Source organism: Hibiscus syriacus, unplaced genomic scaffold, assembly GCF_006381635.1.
Source record: "Hibiscus syriacus cultivar Baekdansim isolate YM2019G1 unplaced genomic scaffold, ASM638163v2 tig00110201_pilon, whole genome shotgun sequence".
Taxonomy (NCBI): domain Eukaryota; kingdom Viridiplantae; phylum Streptophyta; class Magnoliopsida; order Malvales; family Malvaceae; genus Hibiscus; species Hibiscus syriacus.
Genome location: NW_024062624.1, coordinates 1,232,993 through 1,255,807, shown reverse-complemented (window position 1 = coordinate 1,255,807; position 22,815 = coordinate 1,232,993). Strand labels below are relative to the sequence as shown.

The 22,815-nt window shown below is 34.5% G+C and overlaps 4 protein-coding genes and 2 pseudogenes across 4 annotated transcripts; 4 read left to right on the top strand and 2 right to left on the bottom strand.

Annotated features, from left to right (window-relative positions):
- Positions 1-1,981: 1,981 nt before the first annotated feature.
- On the top strand, positions 1,982-3,929 carry LOC120218771 (serine/threonine-protein kinase RIPK-like). The gene is made up of 5 exons (XM_039215664.1): positions 1,982-2,134; positions 2,165-2,550; positions 2,648-2,783; positions 2,857-2,993; positions 3,089-3,929. The coding sequence occupies exons 2-5, from the start codon at positions 2,167-2,169 to the stop codon at positions 3,788-3,790; spliced, it is 1,359 nt and encodes a 452-aa protein (XP_039071595.1). The 5' UTR covers positions 1,982-2,134; positions 2,165-2,166; the 3' UTR covers positions 3,791-3,929.
- A 1,223-nt stretch (positions 3,930-5,152) lies between these two features.
- Positions 5,153-7,278, top strand: LOC120218694 (RING-box protein 1a-like). Its single transcript, XM_039215593.1, has 5 exons — positions 5,153-5,375; positions 5,465-5,515; positions 5,617-5,676; positions 6,905-6,976; positions 7,073-7,278. Exons 1-5 carry the CDS (start codon positions 5,240-5,242, stop codon positions 7,108-7,110), a joined length of 357 nt encoding a protein of 118 aa, XP_039071524.1. The 5' UTR covers positions 5,153-5,239; the 3' UTR covers positions 7,111-7,278.
- A 1,531-nt stretch (positions 7,279-8,809) lies between these two features.
- Positions 8,810-9,976, bottom strand: LOC120218681. The gene has a single exon (XM_039215587.1). The coding sequence runs from the start codon at positions 9,949-9,951 to the stop codon at positions 9,502-9,504; it is 450 nt and encodes a 149-aa protein (XP_039071518.1). The 5' UTR covers positions 9,952-9,976; the 3' UTR covers positions 8,810-9,501.
- A 4,671-nt stretch (positions 9,977-14,647) lies between these two features.
- Positions 14,648-16,847, bottom strand: LOC120218910 (annotated as a pseudogene).
- A 484-nt stretch (positions 16,848-17,331) lies between these two features.
- On the top strand, positions 17,332-20,413 carry LOC120218768 (annotated as a pseudogene).
- Positions 20,414-20,709: 296 nt separating this feature from the next.
- Positions 20,710-21,424, top strand: LOC120218769 (probable polygalacturonase). The gene has a single exon (XM_039215663.1). It carries the CDS (start codon positions 20,733-20,735, stop codon positions 21,150-21,152), a length of 420 nt encoding a protein of 139 aa, XP_039071594.1. The 5' UTR covers positions 20,710-20,732; the 3' UTR covers positions 21,153-21,424.
- The last annotated feature ends 1,391 nt before the right edge of the window (positions 21,425-22,815 follow it).

Genomic DNA, 22,815 nt, shown 5'->3' with positions numbered 1-22,815 from the left:
AAAATTGTTCTGTTTTTCTATGTACTTTAAAGAGCCTATAAGGTTCATTAAACCTTATTATCAGATTCATCTTGTGTTTCCCTAAGGATTTGAAACCAGACTCCAATCTAATGTCATACAATTAAAGATTCTTGACACAAGTAGAAGTAGGGACCCTAACTTCTTTGATATCTACGGTTAAAATGTATGTGAAATTTTATAATCCCGTTTTTAACCATTATGATACAAATTTATAATCTTTATAGCTCCAAGAATTTATTATTTAATCAGGGGTTTTATGATAATTTTTAGCTTCAAGAACATATTTAAAAAAAATTAAAAGATTTTGAAATGTTATTTATCAAACGGCCGATCAAATCTTTAGAATAATATCACGCTGTCTATAAAAATCATAAAACATTAGTTCAATATCCTTGCACATAAATACTCGTATTTATCATTTAATATATGTGGCTCTCTATGTACTCGTATGAATCTTTCTTAATTGTTTTGAAGGAGTCGAAAAACACCATTTTATATCTACCTCTTTCCTTAAAAGTCCTCACACCACCCTTAGAATCAAAAGGTGGTTGGCAAAAAATATATAATTAAACATCACACCAAACATTTATGTCAAGTACCACAATAATATTGATAAACATGTGTTTGGTATGAGCAACACTGTTCTTTCCCTACAGAATGGATGAAGATCCCAGGACAAAAATCTCAACCATCTGAGCAATTGTAACTACAACTAAAATTAACTACACAAATACAATAATTTTATAACCATGAAATAGTAACTCTAATAAATATTATTATATATATGTTTAGATTAACTCACCTGGCATAAATCTAACGGAACATCTTAATTTGGGTAGTAAGTTTAAAATAAAAATGATCGAAATTTAAACGACTGAACTTGGATGCAGTCTATCGTTTACTTCCAAACCAATCCAGTACCTTCACCATATTACGTTACACAATTTCCCAGTTGTTTCGCTTCCTCTGGAGAAAAAAAATGTCGACAACAATTTGTTTTATATAAAATGTTTAGAAATCAAAGAAGGAAGTTTTCAAGTTCAAATCAGTTGTTTTGAACAAGCGAAGAATCTTCGAAACGGAACTCAGCAAAATCCGTGCAACATGCAAATTCAATAATAATTTATGTCTTTTCCATAATCACCATTCCAAGTAGTAAATATTAAACTGTTTTCTATTTGTTGTTCGATTATCGTGCATACCAAGTATTTTCATCATATCAGCTATCTTAACGGCCACAATGCAATGTTAGAGTTGTAGGGTCAGCATGAAAAAGAAATATTTTAATCAAATAAATATATATATATTGAAGTAAATCTTCAAGACAATGTAGCACTATATAATATACTTGTTTTTGAAGTCTATTCAGAAAAATCGTATCTTAATTTGAAGAAGCTGTCCTGATTAGTGGGTCCGAGTGTAAAATAGCTGGCTGGTATGATCAGCATGATAGATATAAAATATTTAATAAGATAAACCCTTAAATTTCACCTTCAATAAATTAAACACATACTTTGAATTTCACTTTTACAATTAATTCACATGTCTTTCTCTAAGCTCGTTTTACATGTATTTAATCTAGCCAAAACAGTTCTGTGTAAGGTAAGCTGTCTAGGTTCACAATAAATCCATGCTTTTGAATTTCACCTTGTGGATTAATTAATAGTTTGTTGCCCGGATGAAGTCAATTTCCAAAATTCAACCAAGCTCTTCCCGTTTAAAGCTGGGATGAATGAAGGGAAAAAAATAATTATGCTTTTGTCTTTTTGTTAGAAATAATCTAATTATATAGTAGAGGGATTTAGATCTAAAGAATACGGAGTACAAGGCCTTTGAATATTTTTCAAGGTCTTCCTCCGTATCTCAAGAGTTTTTCATAGTAGGTGATTTGGTGTTTGAATATTTTTCAATCTTTTAAGCCTCCCCCTCCCTTCCTATTAAAGACAAAGTCCTTCCAGACCATCACACATTCTTCACCGTTCTCTAATATTTTTTCCAAACCAAAGTGTCTGCTTCTATCAAATCATTACCTGAAATCTGTCCGCTTTCCATCAAATCCGCTACCTTTTTGATCGTATAAAGCTTGAAGTTGAAGAAGTTAATCTGCAGAGTTATAGCTTCAGACTTAGAGGGGGGAAAATACAAATGACAGTGATGAAAATATCATGGAGATCCATCATCCCGACCTGTTCCAAGGGTGTCGTGAAACCAGAAACCAAACCCCAGAAGGAAGTTTCTAAACAAAGTTCATTTAACAGGTTTGCAATGTTAGAGTTGAGTTATCCCAGTTCAATGCTTTCTGAAGATTTGTCTATCTCGCTTGCCGGTTCAAATCTTCATATTTTCACGCTCGGGGAGCTAAAGGTGATAACCCAAAGCTTTTCATCGTCTAACTTTCTAGGCGAAGGTGGGTTTGGACCGGTTCATAAAGGGTTCATCGACGATAAGCTTAGGTCTGGGTTGAAAGCTCAGCCTGTTGCTGTTAAACTCTTGGATTTAGATGGTCTGCAAGGACATAGAGAATGGCTGGTGAGTGCTTTGAATAAAAAATATTTGGTTATATTAATTTGGACATAGTTTGTTGTAATAGTTAGAGAGTTTATAAATGTTTCTTTTTGTGGAGCAGACTGAAGTGGTGTTTCTTGGACAATTGAGGCATCCGCATCTTGTGAAGTTGATCGGATATTGTTGCGAAGAAGAACATAGGCTGTTGGTGTATGAATATATGCCAAGAGGCAGCTTGGAGAATCAGCTGTTTAGAAGTATATCTCCGCATATTACTATTCAGTTTTAGAAGAAAAAATTCGAAATTAATGTCGATCTACATGATTGCAGGGTATTCAGTTTCTCTTCCATGGGCGACAAGGATGAAAATTGCTCTTGGAGCTGCCAAGGGTCTCGCTTATCTCCATGAAGCAGAAAAGCCTGTCATATACCGAGATTTCAAAGCATCAAATATCTTGTTGGACTCTGTAAGTATCTTGTCCTTAAAAAAACATGTTTTTGTTTTCAGGATTTTCTTCAGTTTTAGTGACGTTACGTTTTGAAACATGTTGTTTTGTCCCAGGATTACAATGCCAAACTTTCTGATTTTGGTCTGGCAAAAGATGGTCCGGAAGGGGATGACACGCATGTTTCCACCAGGGTTATGGGGACACACGGGTATGCTGCTCCTGAATACATTATGACAGGTCACTTGACGGCCATGAGTGATGTGTATAGTTTTGGAGTGGTACTTTTGGAACTTTTAACAGGGAAAAGATCTGTAGACAAGAACCGTTGTCCAAGAGAACATAACTTAGTGGAGTGGGCAAGGCCGATGTTGAAAGATCCTAGGAAACTTGACCGAATAATGGATCCTAGACTCGAAGGCCAATACTCGGAAACGGGTGCACCAAAGGCTGCTGCCTTGGCTTACCAATGCCTCAGCCGCCGCCCAAAGCAAAGACCCAAAATGAGTGATGTGGTGAAAACATTGGACACACTTCAGGACAATGAAGACAACCTCGTCGGTACCTTTGTTTATACGGTTCCGACACAAAGTGGTTCGCCAAAGGAAGACAAGGGAACTGTCACTAAACAATGTGAACCCAAGGAGGTAAAGAAAGAGAAATCCAATTATCACGAAAACCACAGACTCCATCATCGCCACCATAGGCATCCCAGATCGCCGAGGATGTCTCCGATTCACCCGGAAAACGACGGCGTAAGGCGAAATCATAGAAATGGGTTGAATTCTCCTTTGCGCTATGAAGTTAGGGGAGCATAAGAGTATATGTTGGAATACTACAAAATGTAAATGAAGGTGTAAATAGTCAGTAATTAGAGATTGGTCAATGTGGCAAATGTCAGAAGAGGGAGTGTTTTTGTTTTTCTTGAGACCAAGCACTTTGCTTATTCTTTATTTGAAGTACAAAGTTTTCGTTGATTTTATTGGAATGAGCTGGGTCAATTTAATTGTTTATAAAGCAAAATACAAGTTCAAATATGGCTAATCACCACCAATTTGTCAACCCAACGGCGAAATCTTCAAAATTGTCAAATACAGCTAAGCATGGAAATAACGTGGATATATTTTTACTAAAGGTAAGTAAAATTTGATTTAATTCAAAAAATTTAAATAAAATTTGAATGATAAGTTTATTCTTAAGAGAAAATTTTAAATTAAATATATAATTAACCATATAAATTTTTAGAGTAAAACTATATCATATGATTAAATACACTTGATTAAAAATTTTAAATTATATTAAGTAAAATAAATATATAATGTTATATTTTAAATTTTAAATTTTAAATTTATACCACATCAATAAATTAAATTCATCACATAAACTTATTACTTTTTTGAAAATAATTTAACTCAATTTTTATAACGTATACATATATTTGTACTCATTTTAAAATATAAAAGATTAAAAAAAAACACAGTCTATATTATAATACAAATATCTATATAATAATTCTTATGATTTTTTATATATCATTTTTAAGAGATTGAGAAGGAATTTTAACACCAAATAGTTATTTTATATCCAGATTGCAGCTAAACTTGTCTATAAGGTCGAGTTGTATAGTCCATATATATATTCACTTTGCTTACCTTGTCTCATATCAGGTCCAAAACCCATATTACTGTTGGCAACAATATTAAAATGTTTTCACATCAATAGTCATTATAATAAAATTATATTTTAACAAACAATAATTCAAAATTATTTATATATTAAAATTGGACAGTTTTCCTTAAAAAATCTCACTAAAATATTATTAAACTTGCACATTCAATCATTTGATGGACGATTGAAGGAGAAGATATTGTCCCCGTACATACAACAAATGCGGTTTTGAAGCTGATTTTTCTCAAAGCAGGAGGAATAATAGAAAACTCTAGAGCTCCCCCACCAACTGGCAAGTGATTTTTTTAAGGATAAATTATTTATTTGTTATTTCCTTTTTTTCATCATTTTTATTAAATCGTTAAAACTTAACCATTAATTAAAAAATAATGACTGAATTAAAAAAAACGTTTGGTGATTAAATTAGAATAAATATAATAGTTTGCTCACCAATAGTGTAGTTTACCTATACTTACAGACTCGAGCAACCACGCGCGTGCCTTGTTCTCCTCCTTTTGCGAGCGTATACGACTGACTACCTCTTCCCCTCAACAAAAGTGAAAAGAAATTCTGCCCGCCCTTTCCTTGTGATCGCAGTCATGGCTACTATAGATTCCGACGTCCCGATGGTTCCCGTCGGCGAGGCTCCAAGCAGCACTGCCCCTTCCTCCTCCACTAAGAAGCCCAAGCGCTTCGAGATCAAAAAGTGGAGTGCGGTTGCTCTCTGGGCTTGGGGTACAACCCTACATTCTCTATCTCTCCGTATTTTCCTTATCTATATATTTTATATATTTCCTTAAAGCTGTTTTGGTTGATGGATACAGATATTGTGGTAGATAATTGTGCGATTTGCAGGAATCACATCATGGACCTATGTAAGTCTTTATGAATTCATTTCCCCCCCAACTTTTTATTCATTTAATTGTATGATTTTTTCTTGATTTGTTAATTCCAATTGTTTAATTTGGCTGTTCAGGCATTGAATGCCAAGCCAACCAAGCAAGCGCCGCCAGTGAGGAATGCACTGTTGCGTGGGGTATGTGTCCTTTTTGCACTCCTTGAAACATTGCTCTCACTTATTTATACTCCATGGTAATATCTTAGGCATGTTTATTTTTGGGATTATACAATTGAGTTTGCAATATGTATGTATGTATGTAGAAGAGAAGGAAAATATAAAGCACAAGGATTGTTTGAGTATGCTTTATACTGAACAGAAGGCTTGAGCTTTAGGACCCATTTTTCAACTAGCTTTTTGTTGCTGGTTTCATGAAGTAGAGGAATGAATGTTCTTGTCTGGATGTAGAAGAGAAGAAATCATGAGTAAATTTGGAAGAAATCATGGTGATTTACTGACGTTAGAGAGACTGAGTCCTAGTGAGTGTTCTTGTCTGGGTGTAGATGAGAATAAATTTGTCTTAAATGTTGAAGAAATAGTGCCAACACTTTTTATGTTTTTGTTGAGAACATTTCAAACAACTACATCTTTTCTGATGATAATGTGATAGATAAATTAAGTTGGCGGTATCCATTTTTCGTTTCTAATGCTTTCTCTTAGATAATCTGCACCTAGTAGTGGCATCAAGCTTCATTTTTTTGTATGTTCTTCTTTAAGATCGTCTGCTTAAGCAAGTTGACACTCCTGGTGGTTTACTTCATTGCTTTTGATGTTTGTGCAGTCTTAGTATAATGTTAATTTTTTTCTTCCTTTTTTTGGTATCCAAAGCTAATTATTGTCCTCACTTTTGGGTTGACCCAAGTAGTAGGATGAACTAGATTGGTTGCTATTCCTTTGATTACCATATGTTAGCCAAAATCTATACATAACTCTAAACCCTAAACCCTATTTCCATAACTAAGTGAAGTGCTGAAAAAATTAGTTGTTAAATTTCATCTTATGTTTAATTGTCTGTTCAGGTTTTCTGAAGAGTCAAAAATAATTTGGTGGATGAGTGCATAGAGAACAGGACAACCGACAACCATCTTAAATGGCATTAGTATATTTGCTTGTCAATGATGTATTTTTTTGCTCCTGGGATTTTATAGCTTGTCCTATAATAATTGTTTCCTATATATCTTGACCTGAACTCTTCTTCAGTATTTGATCGCTTGAATTCATTTTTTGACATTCAATATAAACATGTGTAAGGTGAGAAGAATGCCTGAATTCATATTTTGACATTTTCCTTGAAACGAACACAAAAACTATAATATATCTTAACCTGAACTCTTTCTTCAGTATTTAATCACTTTTGTTTATGTAGGTGTCTGCAACCATGCATTCCACTTTCACTGCATCAGCCGATGGCTGAAGACCCGTCAAGTGTGTCCTTTGGGTATGCTTTGCCTCCCATGTTTATGCCACTTGGATAGTTTGCCCCGTTCTATTCTTTTGACTCCATGGAATTAATGCCATAGTTTTGCTTTTGCAGATAATAGTGAGTGGGAGTTCCAAAAGTATGGTCACTAGATCATTTTAAGCGGCTATCCAGTTGAACCTACTTACCTTTCTCGTTGCGGAAGAAAGTTGCTCGTATTTCTTCAGCTTTGTGTTGATTCTAGTAATTTTTATTAGGAAAAACATTTGGCTGTCTGAATTAGGATTGGAATTTGATTTATGATAAATTTTGATTGAGAATCATTCCTTCTTGTGTTGATCCCTCCCTTTCATTTTCATTCATGATATCCTCCTCTGTGAACAGGTTGTATCGTCATTCTTGAATCTTGAATTACAGTCTTTTGGTCAAAGATTGTTGACTACTCTAAAGATTCGTCCACATCTGCTTTAAGAAATACTTGCTCATTGGGCCTCTCCTGAAATCATATGCTCATGTCTCAATTCTTTTCAAATCGCTTAAAACTATCTTTTCTTCTTTTGTCTCAATAATTATTCGAAGACCTCTAATTTTTTTTTCCCGATTGAATCTTAGTTTGATTGATAATATTATTATTGTAAGACTATAGAAGTTTCAGGTTTCAACGTGTTTTAGTGTACAAGAGCATATCTGTATTCAAGGCGTTGCTCGTTATCTTTTTTTTTTATGAAACATGGATATGTCATGATCTGACCCCATGGTGTCACTCTTAGATGTGCGTCCAGAAATTTGGTCTTATATCGCACAACAAACCATTATTCTCCTTAGCAGTACAGGGCCAAGTGATAAATTTAGGCCCATGATTTGGCTGCTTGTGAGGTATATGTTAACGTTGTGTCATTGTCTGCATTTTCTATCCACATAATGGGTCAATATTTCGTTGCATACAATATCTTCTGTCAAGATTATGCTCCCCTCCCAGTTTTACCATACCAGAAAACAACACAGAATGATAATGAAACTATGGGTGGCTTTACTCTCAGTTTTCAAGTAAAAACAAACGCTCAAAGCAATGTTGATAACCCGATGTCAATTATAGACATGTTATTTTATGGTTATTGATTTTTGTTTTTTTTTCCCATTTGAAAACGCTCAATTGGAATAATCCAATGATATCTACAGATAAGGTACATTGCCCAGTTTCCAGAAAGTTAAGTTCTACTCCAAACATGCTGTTGAAACTTGGGATTTTACAGAGAGCTAATTGTCAGTTGTCACAAAGGGTCTTTGCCTATAAGCAAGGATGGACCTAGAGGAGGCGAGTGGGAGGTCGACCCTTAAAAATTTTAAATTCATATATATTTTAAATATTTTCTTTGTATTTTTATTGAAAATATGTATTTATCTTTCTAAAATTTTATAAATTTTCTCATATTTAAAATTTTATAAGTTAGCCTTTCCGAATATAAAATCTTGCGTCCGTCTCGGTCTATAAGTGACTTTTGGTGCCGGAAGTGATTCTGCTGGTTTTATCCAACTTTGTATGACACTACAAATGAACATAAAACTCTTTTAACATCTAGATCAATCCATCCCTAGTTTTACCACACCTTACTAGATTGGTCTTGGGAAAAAGTATTTCTCAGAAATATAAAAGGAGAAGAAAAGGAAAGGTAGAGATATTTTAATTTTTTATTTGATTTGATTGTACATGTTTCGTATTCAGTCTGCATCTGTATTTTCCAGCTGCTTTCATCTTCTCTGTTCCAAGTCATATTATGAAAGGAAATCTTGGACGTAATCTACCTAACGGAATGGCCAATCAAGGACTCTTTCCCTGTTCAAGCTTCTGTCATGTTTCAAGAGCTGAAGCCAATCAAAATAATACATGTATATACATCATATTTGGCTGGACATGTCCGGAAACTTCTTTGCTTGCAGATGGCTACTATAATCGCTCACCACATTTGCACTATGACTCAGATTATGGTATGGAATGAGATCACAGAACACAAAGTTTAAGAAAATAATACTCTTCTGCCACATCATTCTTTGTTTCCAGGAAATTTCCTCGCTATTTCATTCTGTCATCTTCTTTCTTTACCTTTTATACCATCATTTCTTTAATCCCTTTCCCACATTAGCCATTTTTCACAGCTGGCCAAGCTGAAATTTGATTCATAAAGCCAGCACAAACATTACCATTTTCATAAATCATCACATGCTACACGATTGCTTTCTCTACCCAATATGCAGAAATCGAGACAAAACACAAACTAAACCAAACCACCTTTTATTGCTCATATACTCCTCACTCAAGGTTCAAGAATATAGATTAGAAGACAACTTTGAAACCTGAAGTAGTATATCAGATGTATATAGCATATATGCTATATACAAGTCATACATAAAGTCGATTGAATTCAGATGCCGAAACATTAGAGATATCTAGTCTATATAACAATCAATCCGATGCAGAAAAAGAGTTCATCAGTTTCCCTTCTTTTTTTTTACCATTTTAAACTTGAGTTTGAGAAGAATATAATTCAGGTAGAAAGAGCTGAGAAACAACTTTCAGATCGAAGCAGAGGAGGGGGGCGCTTCACTCCTTCAACTCCAGGCAACTCGCTACTCGATTTAGTTCTAAGAGCTCTGGGCGAGTCCAGGCTTCGACGAAGAATCCTCCCCATGGCAAAAATAGGATGTTCCGTCTCATCTGAAGGACTCCACGCCCTAAACTTCTCGCAGAAACGAATGTGACGCTCCAACGCTTCCTCCGTGGAGATAAGCGTCACCGATCTCAGGGCCTCGTCTTTGACGGCTTCGATGCATAGACCACAAATCCAACGGCCCTGGTAACGTTCCCGGACTCGCATGATGTAAGCAACGGTGCATTCCTCGGTGAAACCGCAAGATTCGCATTTAACGCAGTGGGTTTCGGTCGGGGCAGTGAGTTTGGTTGGTGGGTTTGGAGTGTCTGAGACTGAAATTGCCATTGCATGGGACCGAACATTGAATGCTCTGTTTTGTTCTCTCTATGATTTTGAAATCTTTCCGTGTAACTTTTTATATGGTGAAGTGAGTGGAGGTGGGGAGTTAAAAGAGATTTATAGCATGTGGGTGAGATGAAGAGTGACAAATCAGAACATAATGTGAAATCATACTGGTTTGAGTTTCTGTTTTTGTGGGCTGTGTCATGGGTTATTAGAGCTGGGCTTTTTAATTTTTTTAGGGTAAAGTATAGTAATGGTCACTGAACATTTCTGAAGCTTGCATTTAGGTCCCCCAACTTTTAAAACTTGCAATACAGTCCCCCAACATTTATTCTGTTTGCAATATGGTCCCCCAACTTAAACCACCGTTATAAATTAGGGTAAATTATATAAAAGGTTATTGAACTTTTTAGACACTTGAATTTAGGTCCCCCAACTTTTAAAACTTGCAAAATAGTCCTCAATTTCATTCTAAACCCCAATTTCCAAAGTAAATCAATTTCATTCTCAACCCTAAATTCCAAAATAATTCAATTAAATTCAATTATGTCAGATTTATTATTATTTAATTTCATCTTATTTCATGTGATACGTATTTTTTATATAAATATAATAGTATAATTCTTATCTGTTGAAAAAATAATTTAATTAAAAAAAGTAGTTAGGATATAGAAGAGGTTGAAAATAATTCGAATTTTAAATTTATAAAATGTTATTTTGACGTATAAATAAAAGTGTAAACTACTAGGTTGACAACTTAACTATCTAGCCCTTTTTACTTTTGTCATCGATCTTTTAAATTTATCAATCATACAACATAATTATTTAACTATTTCAACTAAGCCACTAGTCGTTACCAATTGATACAAATGATGAAGTGGCAGTTAAAAGGAATTGACATTATTATACATTCAATCTTTATTATTTATATAATCAATTTGGTCCTAAATTAAATAGAATTTAATAAATTAATCATTTAATTAGGATCTGACATGTGTTAGCACATGATCATGACACGTGTCATTGGTGACACATGTCACCACCTAATTATTTATATATGCTATCAATTTGGTCCTAAATTAAATAAAATTTAATAAATTAATTATTTAACCAGGATCTGACATATGTTAACACATGATCATGATATATGTTATTGGTGACACATGTCACCACCTAATTAGAAGAAAATTAAGTTACAAAGAAGTAAAATTTGGGTCTTGGGCAAACTCAAACCTGAGTCACGCAAATGAAAGATACAGGGTGGAGCCACTAAGCTAACAACATCGTTTGTGTTAAGAGATATACAATAATACATATACTAATAGTATGACCAATGCCAGAAAAAAAAAGAATATAATGGAAAACGGAAATAATGAGATTTGAACTTCGGCAAAAAATTTGAAAGCAATAAATGATGGGAAAATATTATATTTTTTTACAATAAAAAAGATTATATTTGATAAATTGTTTGATAGATTTAATATATTTTTTAAATATTAGTTGATACAATATTTTAAAAGAATAAATTTAAGATTTATATATTTTTAAACTAAATTTAATATTTATATTTTTCATATTTATAATTCATGATTATATATATAATCTTAAGTTGAGTATTTCTAATATAATTAATAATTTTAATTTCTTATTAAAAATAAAATATTCAAAAAATATAAATGATTCATACATTAATATATGAATATATTTTTTTATTTATACGTCTAAATATAAATATACATTTATATAAATATATTTTTATTCGTATATTGAAATATTTTGATTAAAATATAAACATATTTTAAATACTAGTTTATACAAGAAAAATAAAATATATCAAAAATATAAATGATTCATACATTTAAATATAAATTGAATCATTTATATTTTCTATACATCTATATTTAATAAGAAAATAAAATTATTAGGGGACTGTTTTGAAAATTTTAAAAGTTGGAGACCTAAATTCAAGTGCCTAAAAAGTTCAATGACCGTTTATATAATTTACCCTAATTTTCTAACAGTTATTTAAGTCGGGGACCATATTGCAAACGGAATAAATGTTGGGGGACTGTATTGCAAGTTTTAAAAGTTTAGGGACCTAAATGCAAGCTTCAGAAATGTTCAGTGATCATTACTATACTTTACCCTTTTTTTATCTGAATAAGGATCCTATTAATTATTTTTAGCTCACTGAATTTAAGTGCTTTTATTTTGGTCAATGATCTTTTAAAATTTATATTACAGTCATTAAATATTTAATACACTTTCATTGCAATCATTGTTGTTAGCTGGAATTAATACACGTTAAAATATTTATAAAAAAAATCCTAAGATTCTAAATTGACCGCCACTATAAAGGTCAAATTTTCGATGGATGAAATGGTCTCCAATCAATCTCAATAATGAGAAGGCTATGTTTGGTCAAAAGATTAGTATAGTTTGATTTTAAGCTGATTCAAAGACTTACAGTCATGGGTCCAAAAGTTTTAACTTTTAGTTTTTACTGAAATTTGATACTAAATTTTTTTTCAATGAATTTGAATCAATTAAAAAGAAAGAATAATTTGAATAATTCTTTTACAGTTGAAATCAATAAACATAAAAAACGACGACGAAAAAAAAATAGCTATGGCTGCCAGTTTTTTTTTAAAGATTTTTGAAGATGTCACGTGAGCTGTTATTAATGATCCAATGATCAAAATCAAAGTTTTTTTTTATAACAATGAAAAAAATTTCACTTTAACGTAAAACATCTTAAAAATTCAATGACTACTAATATAATTCAACCTTGTTTTTATCATATTTATTATAAAAAGATCATTTAAGAAAATCTAAGATTTAGGGTTATAATTAGGGACGGAGGCAAGATTTTGTGTTAAGAGGGACGAATATATAAAGTTTTAAGCATGGCAGAATTTGCAAATTTTTGGGGGGAAACATATTTTCAATAAAAAATATTAAAAAAAATATCTAAAATATATAGAAATTTAAAAATTTTAGGGGACGACCGCCCCACATCTCTGGTTATAATTAAAGTTAAACCAAGGGCGATTAGTTTAAAGTACTTACCATGTTGACATGATTGGTAGACCACCCAATGATTGATAGTACGAGGGGTTTTGTGTTAATTTCGAAACAATATGGCATAGCTAAATTATATAATGCGACAAAAAGAAATCAACACAGGTGATCCGCTTCTTTGTGCGCCGTTGTTTGCACTCGCCTTTGTGGGTGATGAGGACCTGGAAGGAAGTGTAAGCGGGTGGAGTGCTGTAACGTGCTCATGTTTCCAATGAAGTGTTGCGTCACGGTCAAGAATTCTATCACCATTTGCTTCAGGGGTCCATACAGGTGCAGTCCCATACTCTGATTGCTGCGAATTGGGACAGAATTTAGCAGAGAAAGAGTTTGCAGTGCTTCGTCGAGTCACAGACAATGATTTGATTTCCTGGATCAGGAGTCTTCGGTCATAGCTGTGCCTCCGTGAAGTGTGGTCTGTGGATTGTAGACAAAATGGAGAACGATGAAGGGATTGGGGTTTGAGTGGTCCCGTGTAGAAATTGATTGGTCAGAAGCGGCCAAAAGGTTTGCCACTGGGTTGCATAGCTTCGCGTTTCAGCATTTCCAGATGGACCAAGTTATCACTTCAAAGGTGTAGAGATATCTGTCTGTTGTGTTATTAACGTCAGGAGTGATCATTTATTAACGTCAGGATTGATCATTCGATCGAGTCGAGTTAAATTTTTTTAAATTATTCGAGTTAACGAATCGTATTTTATAATTCGATTTTCGAAAAATTTGATTTGGTAATTAATAATCAATAATGCATTTTGTTTCCATGGTGCTCCTCATTTTGTTGGCTTGGGAAATTGTTTCTCTTACACTGTTTTCTTTTCTACACACAACATGGAGAAAGAGGAGCCTCCCTCGCATATGAGCTTAATCTTTACTGTCAATAGAGCTTGGTGTCACCAAGTGACAAGCAAATGTAATCATCGAATTCTTTTCGTTCTCGTTAGGCATGGGCCGATTTCAGGATAAAGTTTGCTCCTCTATCAACTTGTCTCAAGTTTAAGTTCCACCTACACAATGTTGTTGAACTATTCTATGTCAACTTTACCATTTCTGGGCCTACCAAGCTTTTATTAATCTATTTTGGTTTTTGCAGACGAGGCGCTTCAAGTATGCAGACCGGCCGACGTTTTTAACAGAACTGATGACCTCGGTCGACCGTTTCTAAATTATGCTATTATTTTTCTGGTTTCCATGTATCTCATTCATGCACAAAAAAAATTACTCGTTCTGCACGTATTACATGGTTACTTTCTGAGTTAAAGTTATGCTTTCTTTCCCAAAATGGGGAGATAAAACCATGACTAAGATTACATCCTAATCATTCTTGAGAAAGCTTTTTTTCTCTTTTTCAAGATTTCTTATCCTAACTTATAAACAAATCAATAAAAATATTAAATGGCTAAGTACAAAATTCATTTTTGGGTAGTTAAAAGAAGATGTCTACGACAAATAACTTTCTGTTTTACTTCATATTTATCTTCTATCCCCCTTCCTGTATTTCTTCCATAGAGGAATCGTCAAACCCTGGATCTCATTCTTTGTCGGTTACTTCAGCTACCCTTTTCTGGTGTCACCTATGGGGCAACGAAAAACAATGCTTTTCTTGGGATTTAACTTACCACTTCTATCCTAGTATAACTTCGTCTAGGGATAATCGGTTATCAGGATCAATTTCAATGCAAGCAGCTCCGATCTCGAGGACTTGAAGCATCTTATTACTTGAAGATGCATTGTTTGCTATCTCGGGATCAATCAATTCTAAAGGTCGGTTCTCTGATATTGATGTCTGTACCCGTTGCACGATATCGATCCCATCTTTGTCATTATTCGGATATTGTGAAGGATATTTGCCTGTCATAATCTCCAGGATGACAATTCCTAGACAATAAACATCTGATTTTGGAGAGACTTTTTGGTATTGAAGATATTCTGGGGATTTGTAAGCGAACAATACTTGGGTGTAATTGTGGGGGTTTTTAATGGTTGAAAAGCGTAGTCACTTAGTAATGGATCATATCTTTCAGTTAAAAGAACATTGCTGGATTTGAGATTTCCATGGGGGAGCTCATATGTTGCAAACTGTGTGTAAATGTAACCCGGTCCTTGAACAATCCCTTTGATGATATTGAAATCAATCGGCCAATTTAAACTCGCATGAGCAAGATCTCGAATACCTGAAATTTAGAGTTCTGATCGGATTCAGAGAGTGAGGAGCCATTCAATGTGTATCTGAAATGAACATTAGTAAAAAATGTGATAACATTGCCATGCAAGATGAATGACAAGCTGCCCGTAGGCATGTATTCTGAAACAATAAGCTTCTCCTCTTTCCTAAAATGGTATGCTAATGGCGTCAAAACCTGGCGGTGCTTCAACTTCCCTAACCGTCTAATTTCAGCATCGAACTCATCTTTTCCCGACCTATTCATCCCCCTCATTCTCTTTACCACCACGGACAATCCATTGGTCATCTTAGCCTTATATGCAGAGCCCAACACGCCATTTCCAAGCACCTCAGCGGATGCCTTCATCAAATCTTGCAACCCAAATTCACCTCTCTCATCATTCACTATGACCATGTCACCTGTCCTACTCTTGGATGCCGTGAGTCCCTCTTCGAGCCCGATTTACTCCTCCGGATCGGCTCAACAGACCTTCGATGGATGGATTCCGGTGGTAAGCGGACTGGCAGCGCCTCGTTTTTTACAGATTCCTTACTTACAATGCGGACATTATCGATCTTCTTAGTCCTATGCGTTGCAGAACAAACGGAGGCTATTAGTATGCAGAGTAAAAAAAAATGGTAATGGCTACAAGCAGTGCCCTGCCATCGGAATTGGCTTTGGATTTGGCTTTGGCTTCGGGTTTATCAGTTTCATGTTTTACTTAAAAATTCGTCACTGGTTTCCCGCAAAGTCCTACGTTTCCTCGGAATGAATCGTTGCTGAACTTGGCGAAACTCTCTGGGATATATCCTTCCAAATGATTAAGCGATATGTTAATAGGATACCAGAACATTGGGATATTTCAACGGTGGAATCGATCCTGGACAATGGTTTCCCTCTAGGTGGAGCTCTAAGAGATGAGGTAGTTGCATTACGGATTCTGGGACATGTCCGGTGAATTTATTTTCACTTAACCACACTTTCTTCAGAGATCTCATCGGTGCAAAATAATCATTCGGAATCTCACCTTTGAACTGATTATGAGATAAATATAGACTTTAAAGCTTGTTGAATAGCGGGATGGGACCTGTAAACGAGTTCCTCATTAAGCTAATGGATCTCAAGTAACGAAGTTGAAGCAAAGGCTGAACGTCAACCGTTCCCGAAAGGTGTAAATCCACTAAATGGAGACCGATAATGCCCTCTCCATGGCACTTTACGCCGAACCACTTTTGCAGACAAGGAGACATACCTGGTCCTGGAATCCAACTGTTCAAATAACCTTGTGGAAACGATGCCTTGAACTTAATCAGGGCGTCAACATCAGATTGAGAGGAACAAAGGGTGGGAAAAAAAAGTGTGATAATGACAAGGGAAAGGGGAGGGAGGAAGCGAACAGCGGCCATTACTGACCCGAAATGTTAGCGCTCCGGATAGAAACGAGCCGCTGCTCGGAGAAATCATGTGGTTTTGTGAGTCTTTGTTTGGGTTGTGGCGTTTGGTGTTGTTTAATTGGGGGGTAACAAAAGGCAGGCTTGCCATGCCGGTAAACTGTATTGTGACTTTGAGTGGAGGTAGCTAGCAAATTACATTCGGTACTAATAATAGAATTCGCAATTGAGGTTTGAGATTGAAGAGAGTTTATGGGATTGAAAGGGAGAAAAGTTTTTACCCTGTCAATGTCCATTCACATTTTTGGGTTGACACCATTGAGGATTTAACTTCAATCTCGGACATGGAGGAAACTACTTATCCTGCGATATAAGATCTCATTTCTTGAAAACCCATTGATGAGCACAAATGGAATATCAATGCTATGATTTCTTTGTTGGATGGACTCTTGTCACTGTCATTATAATAATAAATGTAATATGATCGAATTGAAGAACGTAAGCGCAATTTAAATATTTGACCAACTATAGTAATTTCTATGGTGAAATCATTAGCTTTGATGAGAATGATATACTCGCCTACTGGTTTTTAAATTCCCTTCATTAACAAGACAGATTGCAACACTTCAACAATATCAATCAAACCCACTTTAAATATCTTACAAAGGTTGCCTTGGGATCTAGGTATAATGAACAACTGCAACGAAGCACGTGTCATAAAATAAACAAAGCACCGTACAACAACCTAATGCCTCCCTACCCCAAAAAAAATCTCACCTTCGCCATTACAGACTTCCCTTGAAATGGACTCTTCCATTTACGAACAAGATCCACCTGCTACTGATGGTTAACGTTCCACCTAAAAAAATACACCCTTTTGCATTTTTCCATTTTGCATTTTGCCACTCTTCTTGTACAAAAGATCCTCCTTTTCTGTGTTTCGTATCCAATTGTCAAAGGACTTTTTTCTTGAACCGAATTTTCTCCTATCACTTAAAAACCCAGAAATGGTGAAGACATTGCCTGTCGGGCAGTCTCAGTTACGGTAACAAAGGCTGGAACTTAAGAGATGGATTATGGCATTCCTTTCGTCGCATAAAACTCTCTTGATTGTCCTCTGGGTCGCGGCTTTCTGTTCGGTTTTCTTATGGCAACGGAATGTCGGCGGGGCTGGGTTATCGATATTCGCTAAAGCTGGACCTGGTCGGCCTATACCCAAGATGCGGCCTTTCGCGTTTAATTTGACTGATTTCGGTGGAGTTGGGGATGGGATTGCAGATGAAACGGCGGCGTTCTAGAGGGCTATCTTGGCGATCTCCAAGTTCGGGAAGAAAGGTGGTGCGCAGCTCAATGTGCCGCCCGGGAAGTGGCTTACGGCGCCGTTCAATCTTACTAGTCATATGACTTTGTTCTAGCTGAAGATGCTGAGATTCTTGGAGTCCAGGTTTGTGCTTTCAATTTACTTTTGTTTTAAATAGTTATTTTTTCCCTCTTAATTCAATCTTCAAGCTGAACTCAATAGCTTATAAGCATGTTTAAGATTGGCACTGAAAATAAATCTCTACTTTGGTTTGCTAACTAAACAAGCTTCTTTTATTAAGACGAGATTGAGTTTCTCACACAAATTATTTAACATGTTTAGTTATAGGTTATGAATTGTGATGCAGGGGGACTAATAATTTGTTGTTAGTATAAGTAATTTTCAATGTTGAAGCTAGTTATTTGCTGTTCTGTTTAAAACTTCTGGTTTTGGTGCCTTCAAGTCGTGATTGTTGTTAACAAATTACAATTTATATTGCTAATTTTGGATGTGATCTTTTCTCTGGTATTATACAGTATGAGAAGCGATAGCCTTTAATGCCTCCATTGCCTTCATATGGGCAGGGAAGAAAGCAGAAGGGAGCTCGGTTTGGGAGTTTAATTCATGGTCAAAACCTCAGAGATGTTGTTATAACTGGTTAGCTTATTAAATTTGTCCCCCTAAATAAGCCAGTAATTTCAGTTTTTAAATCATTTTGTCGTGTTTTCTTTAGTTGCTTGAATTAAAATTTCACTCACATACTAGGCCTTTTTCGGTTTCTCTATCTGTAATTAGGGACAGATCCAGGATCAAACATTGGGAGGAGCTAAATTGCTTTACATCAAAAGAATAAGGATCTATTAAGTATTTAAATCTAAAATTGGGAGGGGAAAAGGACTTATTTGACTAATATTTAAACGAAAAAAGGACTTAAAATGCCATTATACCAAAAAATGGTAAAAGAATTACCAGGAACTTACTGCAAATGGATCCTTAGTGGCTCCAGCTCGTCTGTAATCTATGACCTTTTTGAAACTTATGCATTTTATGATTCTGAACTTTTGGTAAAAGAATTACTGGTAACTTACTGCAAAATGGAAGTTATATCTACATTCCATGTCCATTCGTTTATGAAAATTATCGCCAAAACTTTATAGTAAAACTCAGTAGTGTATAATGGAACTTGTATTTGTAGTCTATCCATTGTGAATGAACCAACGTAGCTTTTCAAAATTATAGCACATAATAGGTGATACCTATAAAATACTATTATTGTAGGTTGATTTCTATACCTGTTTTGTGTTTTCTGCATCTTTTATCAATGTTTTCTATCCTGCATTAGATATATATTTTAATTCCACGTGCCAAATTGATGAAGCAAACATAATTGGTTGAAAATTTTGTTTGGCTGCTACCAACAAATGTAATATAGATGTGATCCACTCAAATTTAATCTAAAATCTTAGCACCTAGGTGATCCCCTTGTAGATGTGATTTGGATAAAACGAGGATTAAGACCTTTATTCTGCATATATTATTTGTTGCTGACCGAGGCTGATTTGGACAAATCAACAGGGCATAATGGTACCATAAATGGACAGGGTCAATCATGGTGGAAGAAGTTTCGCCAAAAGCTACTCAACAACACTAGGGGTCCATTTATGCAGATGATTGGGTCAAGTGACATTGTAATCTCTAATATAACCTTACGTGATTCTCCGTTTTGAACTTTTCATCCATATGACTGCAAGAATATAACAGTCAGGAATGTTACCATCCTGGCTCCAATCACAAAATATGACTGCAAGAATATAACAGTCAGGAATGTTACCATTTGAAGCCCTCATACTGATGGAATTGATCCTGGTAAGTAATCCTCAATCACAAAATTTGAACTTTTGTCCGTGAGAATTGTGGTTGCTAAGGCTCTAGATATAATTCTTATCCTTACTATGAACAGTTGTTGACAATGTCCATTCTTCTTGAAAAGTGTAGAAAAATATCCATTCATACTATGAACTGCACAGAAACATTAAGGAGAGAACTTATGAATTAGCATCCTGAACTGAATTCTGTGAAACGTGGGCAAATTGCAACAAATTTGCTTTCATTATTGTCTTTTATCTCCTTTTCCCCTTTAGTTTCTGTTGCATATAAAGTTTATTAACGTTGTTTATCATATTGCCAGCCGGGTCAAATCTACACCCGTGTACACTAAATTTCAGCTTGTTGATTTGATGAAGGGTAAAAACAGAAAAAGATTATTTCATTCTAAATGTAACCAAGTGCAAGTCATTTATGTTGTAAATAGATTCATGTGAGGATATGGTGATAGAGGATTGCTACATAAGCGTTGGGGATGATGCGATTGCAATAAAGAGTGGCTGGGACCAATATGGCATAGCTTATGGACGACCCTCAAGAAACATTCTTATCCAAGACCTCATCGTCTGCTCGATGGTCAGGTGAAGATTCTTAAATTAGTTTTCCTCCATCTTCATGGATATTCTACTGCCTGATTGCTTTTCATGTTTTCATAAGCCAACCATAAGTTGATAACTTTACACTACATGCAATCATCTGTAACCCTACACATAAGATTAGTAGCGCTCATTCAGGGATACTTGTCAGAATATTTTATAATTTATGTTCTCTATAATTTGTGTTAAACCAGTTATGATTTTTTATTTAACATTAAAGTTTTTGTGTTAAATCATGATTCCTTCCGCTCGCAAAAACATGTTGCAAAATTTTTCAGATACCAACTAAAATTCTGCCCTGAACCATGCCCCAGTGCTGGCCTGTCGATAGGCAGTGAGATGTCGGGCGGGGTATCTAATAAAACTGTTTAGAATGTCCTCATCTGGAGTTCTCGGCATGCAGTTTGAATCAAGACTGGTTGGAAGAGGTGGATATGTTAGAGACATAACCTATCCGAATCTTACATTCGATGGTGCCCGAGTCGGAATTGTCAGCAAGACAGACTACAACGAGCACCCTGACGATGATTTTGACCGAAAGGCCCTCCCAATAATAAGGGACATTAGCTTCACCAAGATATACGGTCAAGGAGTCCGTGTACCAGTTAGAATACAGGGTAGCGAGGACATTGCCATCAGAAACGTGACGTTTAGGGATATGTCTATCGGGATAACATATAAGAAGAAGCACATATTCCAGTGTGCCTTCGTCGAAGGCCGCTTAGTAGGGACTATCTTCCCTGCTCCTTGTGAAAACCTCGATAGATATGATGAAGAAGACATACTCGTATAACGCTCTGAATCCCAAAACGTAACGGATATAGCTATGACATATGAGAAAATGGCGGTTCTACGTCAGCCAGCCATTCTTTCCGGGATCAAAGCTCCAAGGCATAAAAAGAAGTGCAAGTCTGTATGAACAAGAACAGTGGTGGCGCAGAGCAAGCATGTTTATTCCTTTCCATGCCTTTTTCTTTTTTGCTCCACTTTTATAACTTGTTTGATTGACCGAGTTGTGTACAGAAGATGTCAAGTAGTTTATATACATTCTCATCAGCTTACTGAGATCAAGTTCATAAATGCATCACTCCATACCCCATTATATAAAGTTTGCAATATAATATAAATTGTGGTTTTGGTAAGCGGTCATTTTCCTTGCCTAATTATTTAGTATAGTTAAAGTTGTACAGTTCAAAATACCATACTAATTGTTTAAAAAATTGTTTGATATTTGTAATGTTTCTGCAGTTACGTGGTGGTAGTTTCAAGACATGGTAAGTTGCAATGATTTGCTGCGTTGGTTGGTTGTTCAGCAATAACAAACATTTAATCATTGCTTAATTAAAATATAGTAAATGTGCGATACACGCTTTTCAATCGACTTAACGAAGTTGCTGCTTCATTTCCTACAACTTAAGTGATTTATATCAATTAAAATTAATTTAATTTAAACGATTGACATTAAAAAAAATTAATTATCAACAGACAATTATCTCCAAACTACAATAAAGTATTCGTATGTTATATTTAGGTATAACAAATTTCGAATTTAAAAACTATTTAAAATTTAATTTTTAGTATTAAATTAAAATGTCATTTATATTAATAGAAAATATCAAGTAAAAAAATAGTTGTATCAATTCAAGATGAAATGGTCTTTCTAATCCAATTAAAACATAAATTAAGTGCTTTTTCATTTCTTATAGAGTTGAGATTTTCATGCACTAATTTGTAATCATTATGTGGACATGAATCGATTAGGGAAGATTTGTATTGCAAATCTTTTAAGATTATGGGGGAAATATTTTTCCATTATTTGATGCCAATACTGATGGGGATTGAGAAGATATAAAACACCAACTAAAACGCACATCACATCAACGCAATATTCATCTTCATGTATTTCTGTCTCAGGTCATTCACACACACAATTTTAGGGAATAAGTTTAACCGCATGGTAAGTTATATAATACGAGTGAAATGATAAAAAGTATCTTAAAAAGTTATTAATAGATTTATTTAATAAGTGTACAAGAATTATATATAAGAGTAAAACAAGAAATATAAGTATTGTTATTTGTTCACTTTTCTAATAATATATTTTAAATTAGATAATTTTAAAATTCAAAAAGAATAAATTTAGTGAGACGACAAGAGTATTAGTTTCCGGATTAAATTTTTAAAATTATACGTGAAATTTTGTCAAATATGTATAATACTATACATAAATTTTAGTTTTGTAAAACAATATAAATATTTTTTATCTAATTTAAATTTCATAAATTATTATGATACTTGTTAATATAATATCATTTTAAATATAAATGAACGTCTATAATTTTAAAATATATACAATTGAATCAAAATAAAATTTATATATATAATATAAAAAATATATATTTGTATATCTTATTATATATTAAATAAAAATTTGTGAATAAATTTAATATTTAACC

Bases quoted from the DNA above. Each gene is read 5' to 3' on its own strand.
- LOC120218771 (XM_039215664.1), top strand. From the start codon at position 2,167: ATGACAGTGATGAAAATATCATGGAGATCCATCATCCCGACCTGTTCC. The intron at 2,784-2,856 runs GTATATCTCCGC...ACATGATTGCAG, and splicing joins GGAGAATCAGCTGTTTAGAA to GGTATTCAGTTTCTCTTCCA. The intron at 2,994-3,088 runs GTAAGTATCTTG...GTTTTGTCCCAG, and splicing joins CAAATATCTTGTTGGACTCT to GATTACAATGCCAAACTTTC.
- LOC120218694 (XM_039215593.1), top strand. From the start codon at position 5,240: ATGGCTACTATAGATTCCGACGTCCCGATGGTTCCCGTCGGCGAGGCT. The intron at 5,376-5,464 runs GTACAACCCTAC...TGATGGATACAG, and splicing joins GGTTGCTCTCTGGGCTTGGG to ATATTGTGGTAGATAATTGT. The intron at 5,677-6,904 runs GTATGTGTCCTT...TTGTTTATGTAG, and splicing joins GGAATGCACTGTTGCGTGGG to GTGTCTGCAACCATGCATTC.
- LOC120218681 (XM_039215587.1), bottom strand. From the start codon at position 9,951: ATGGCAATTTCAGTCTCAGACACTCCAAACCCACCAACCAAACTCACT.
- LOC120218769 (XM_039215663.1), top strand. From the start codon at position 20,733: ATGTCCTCATCTGGAGTTCTCGGCATGCAGTTTGAATCAAGACTGGTT.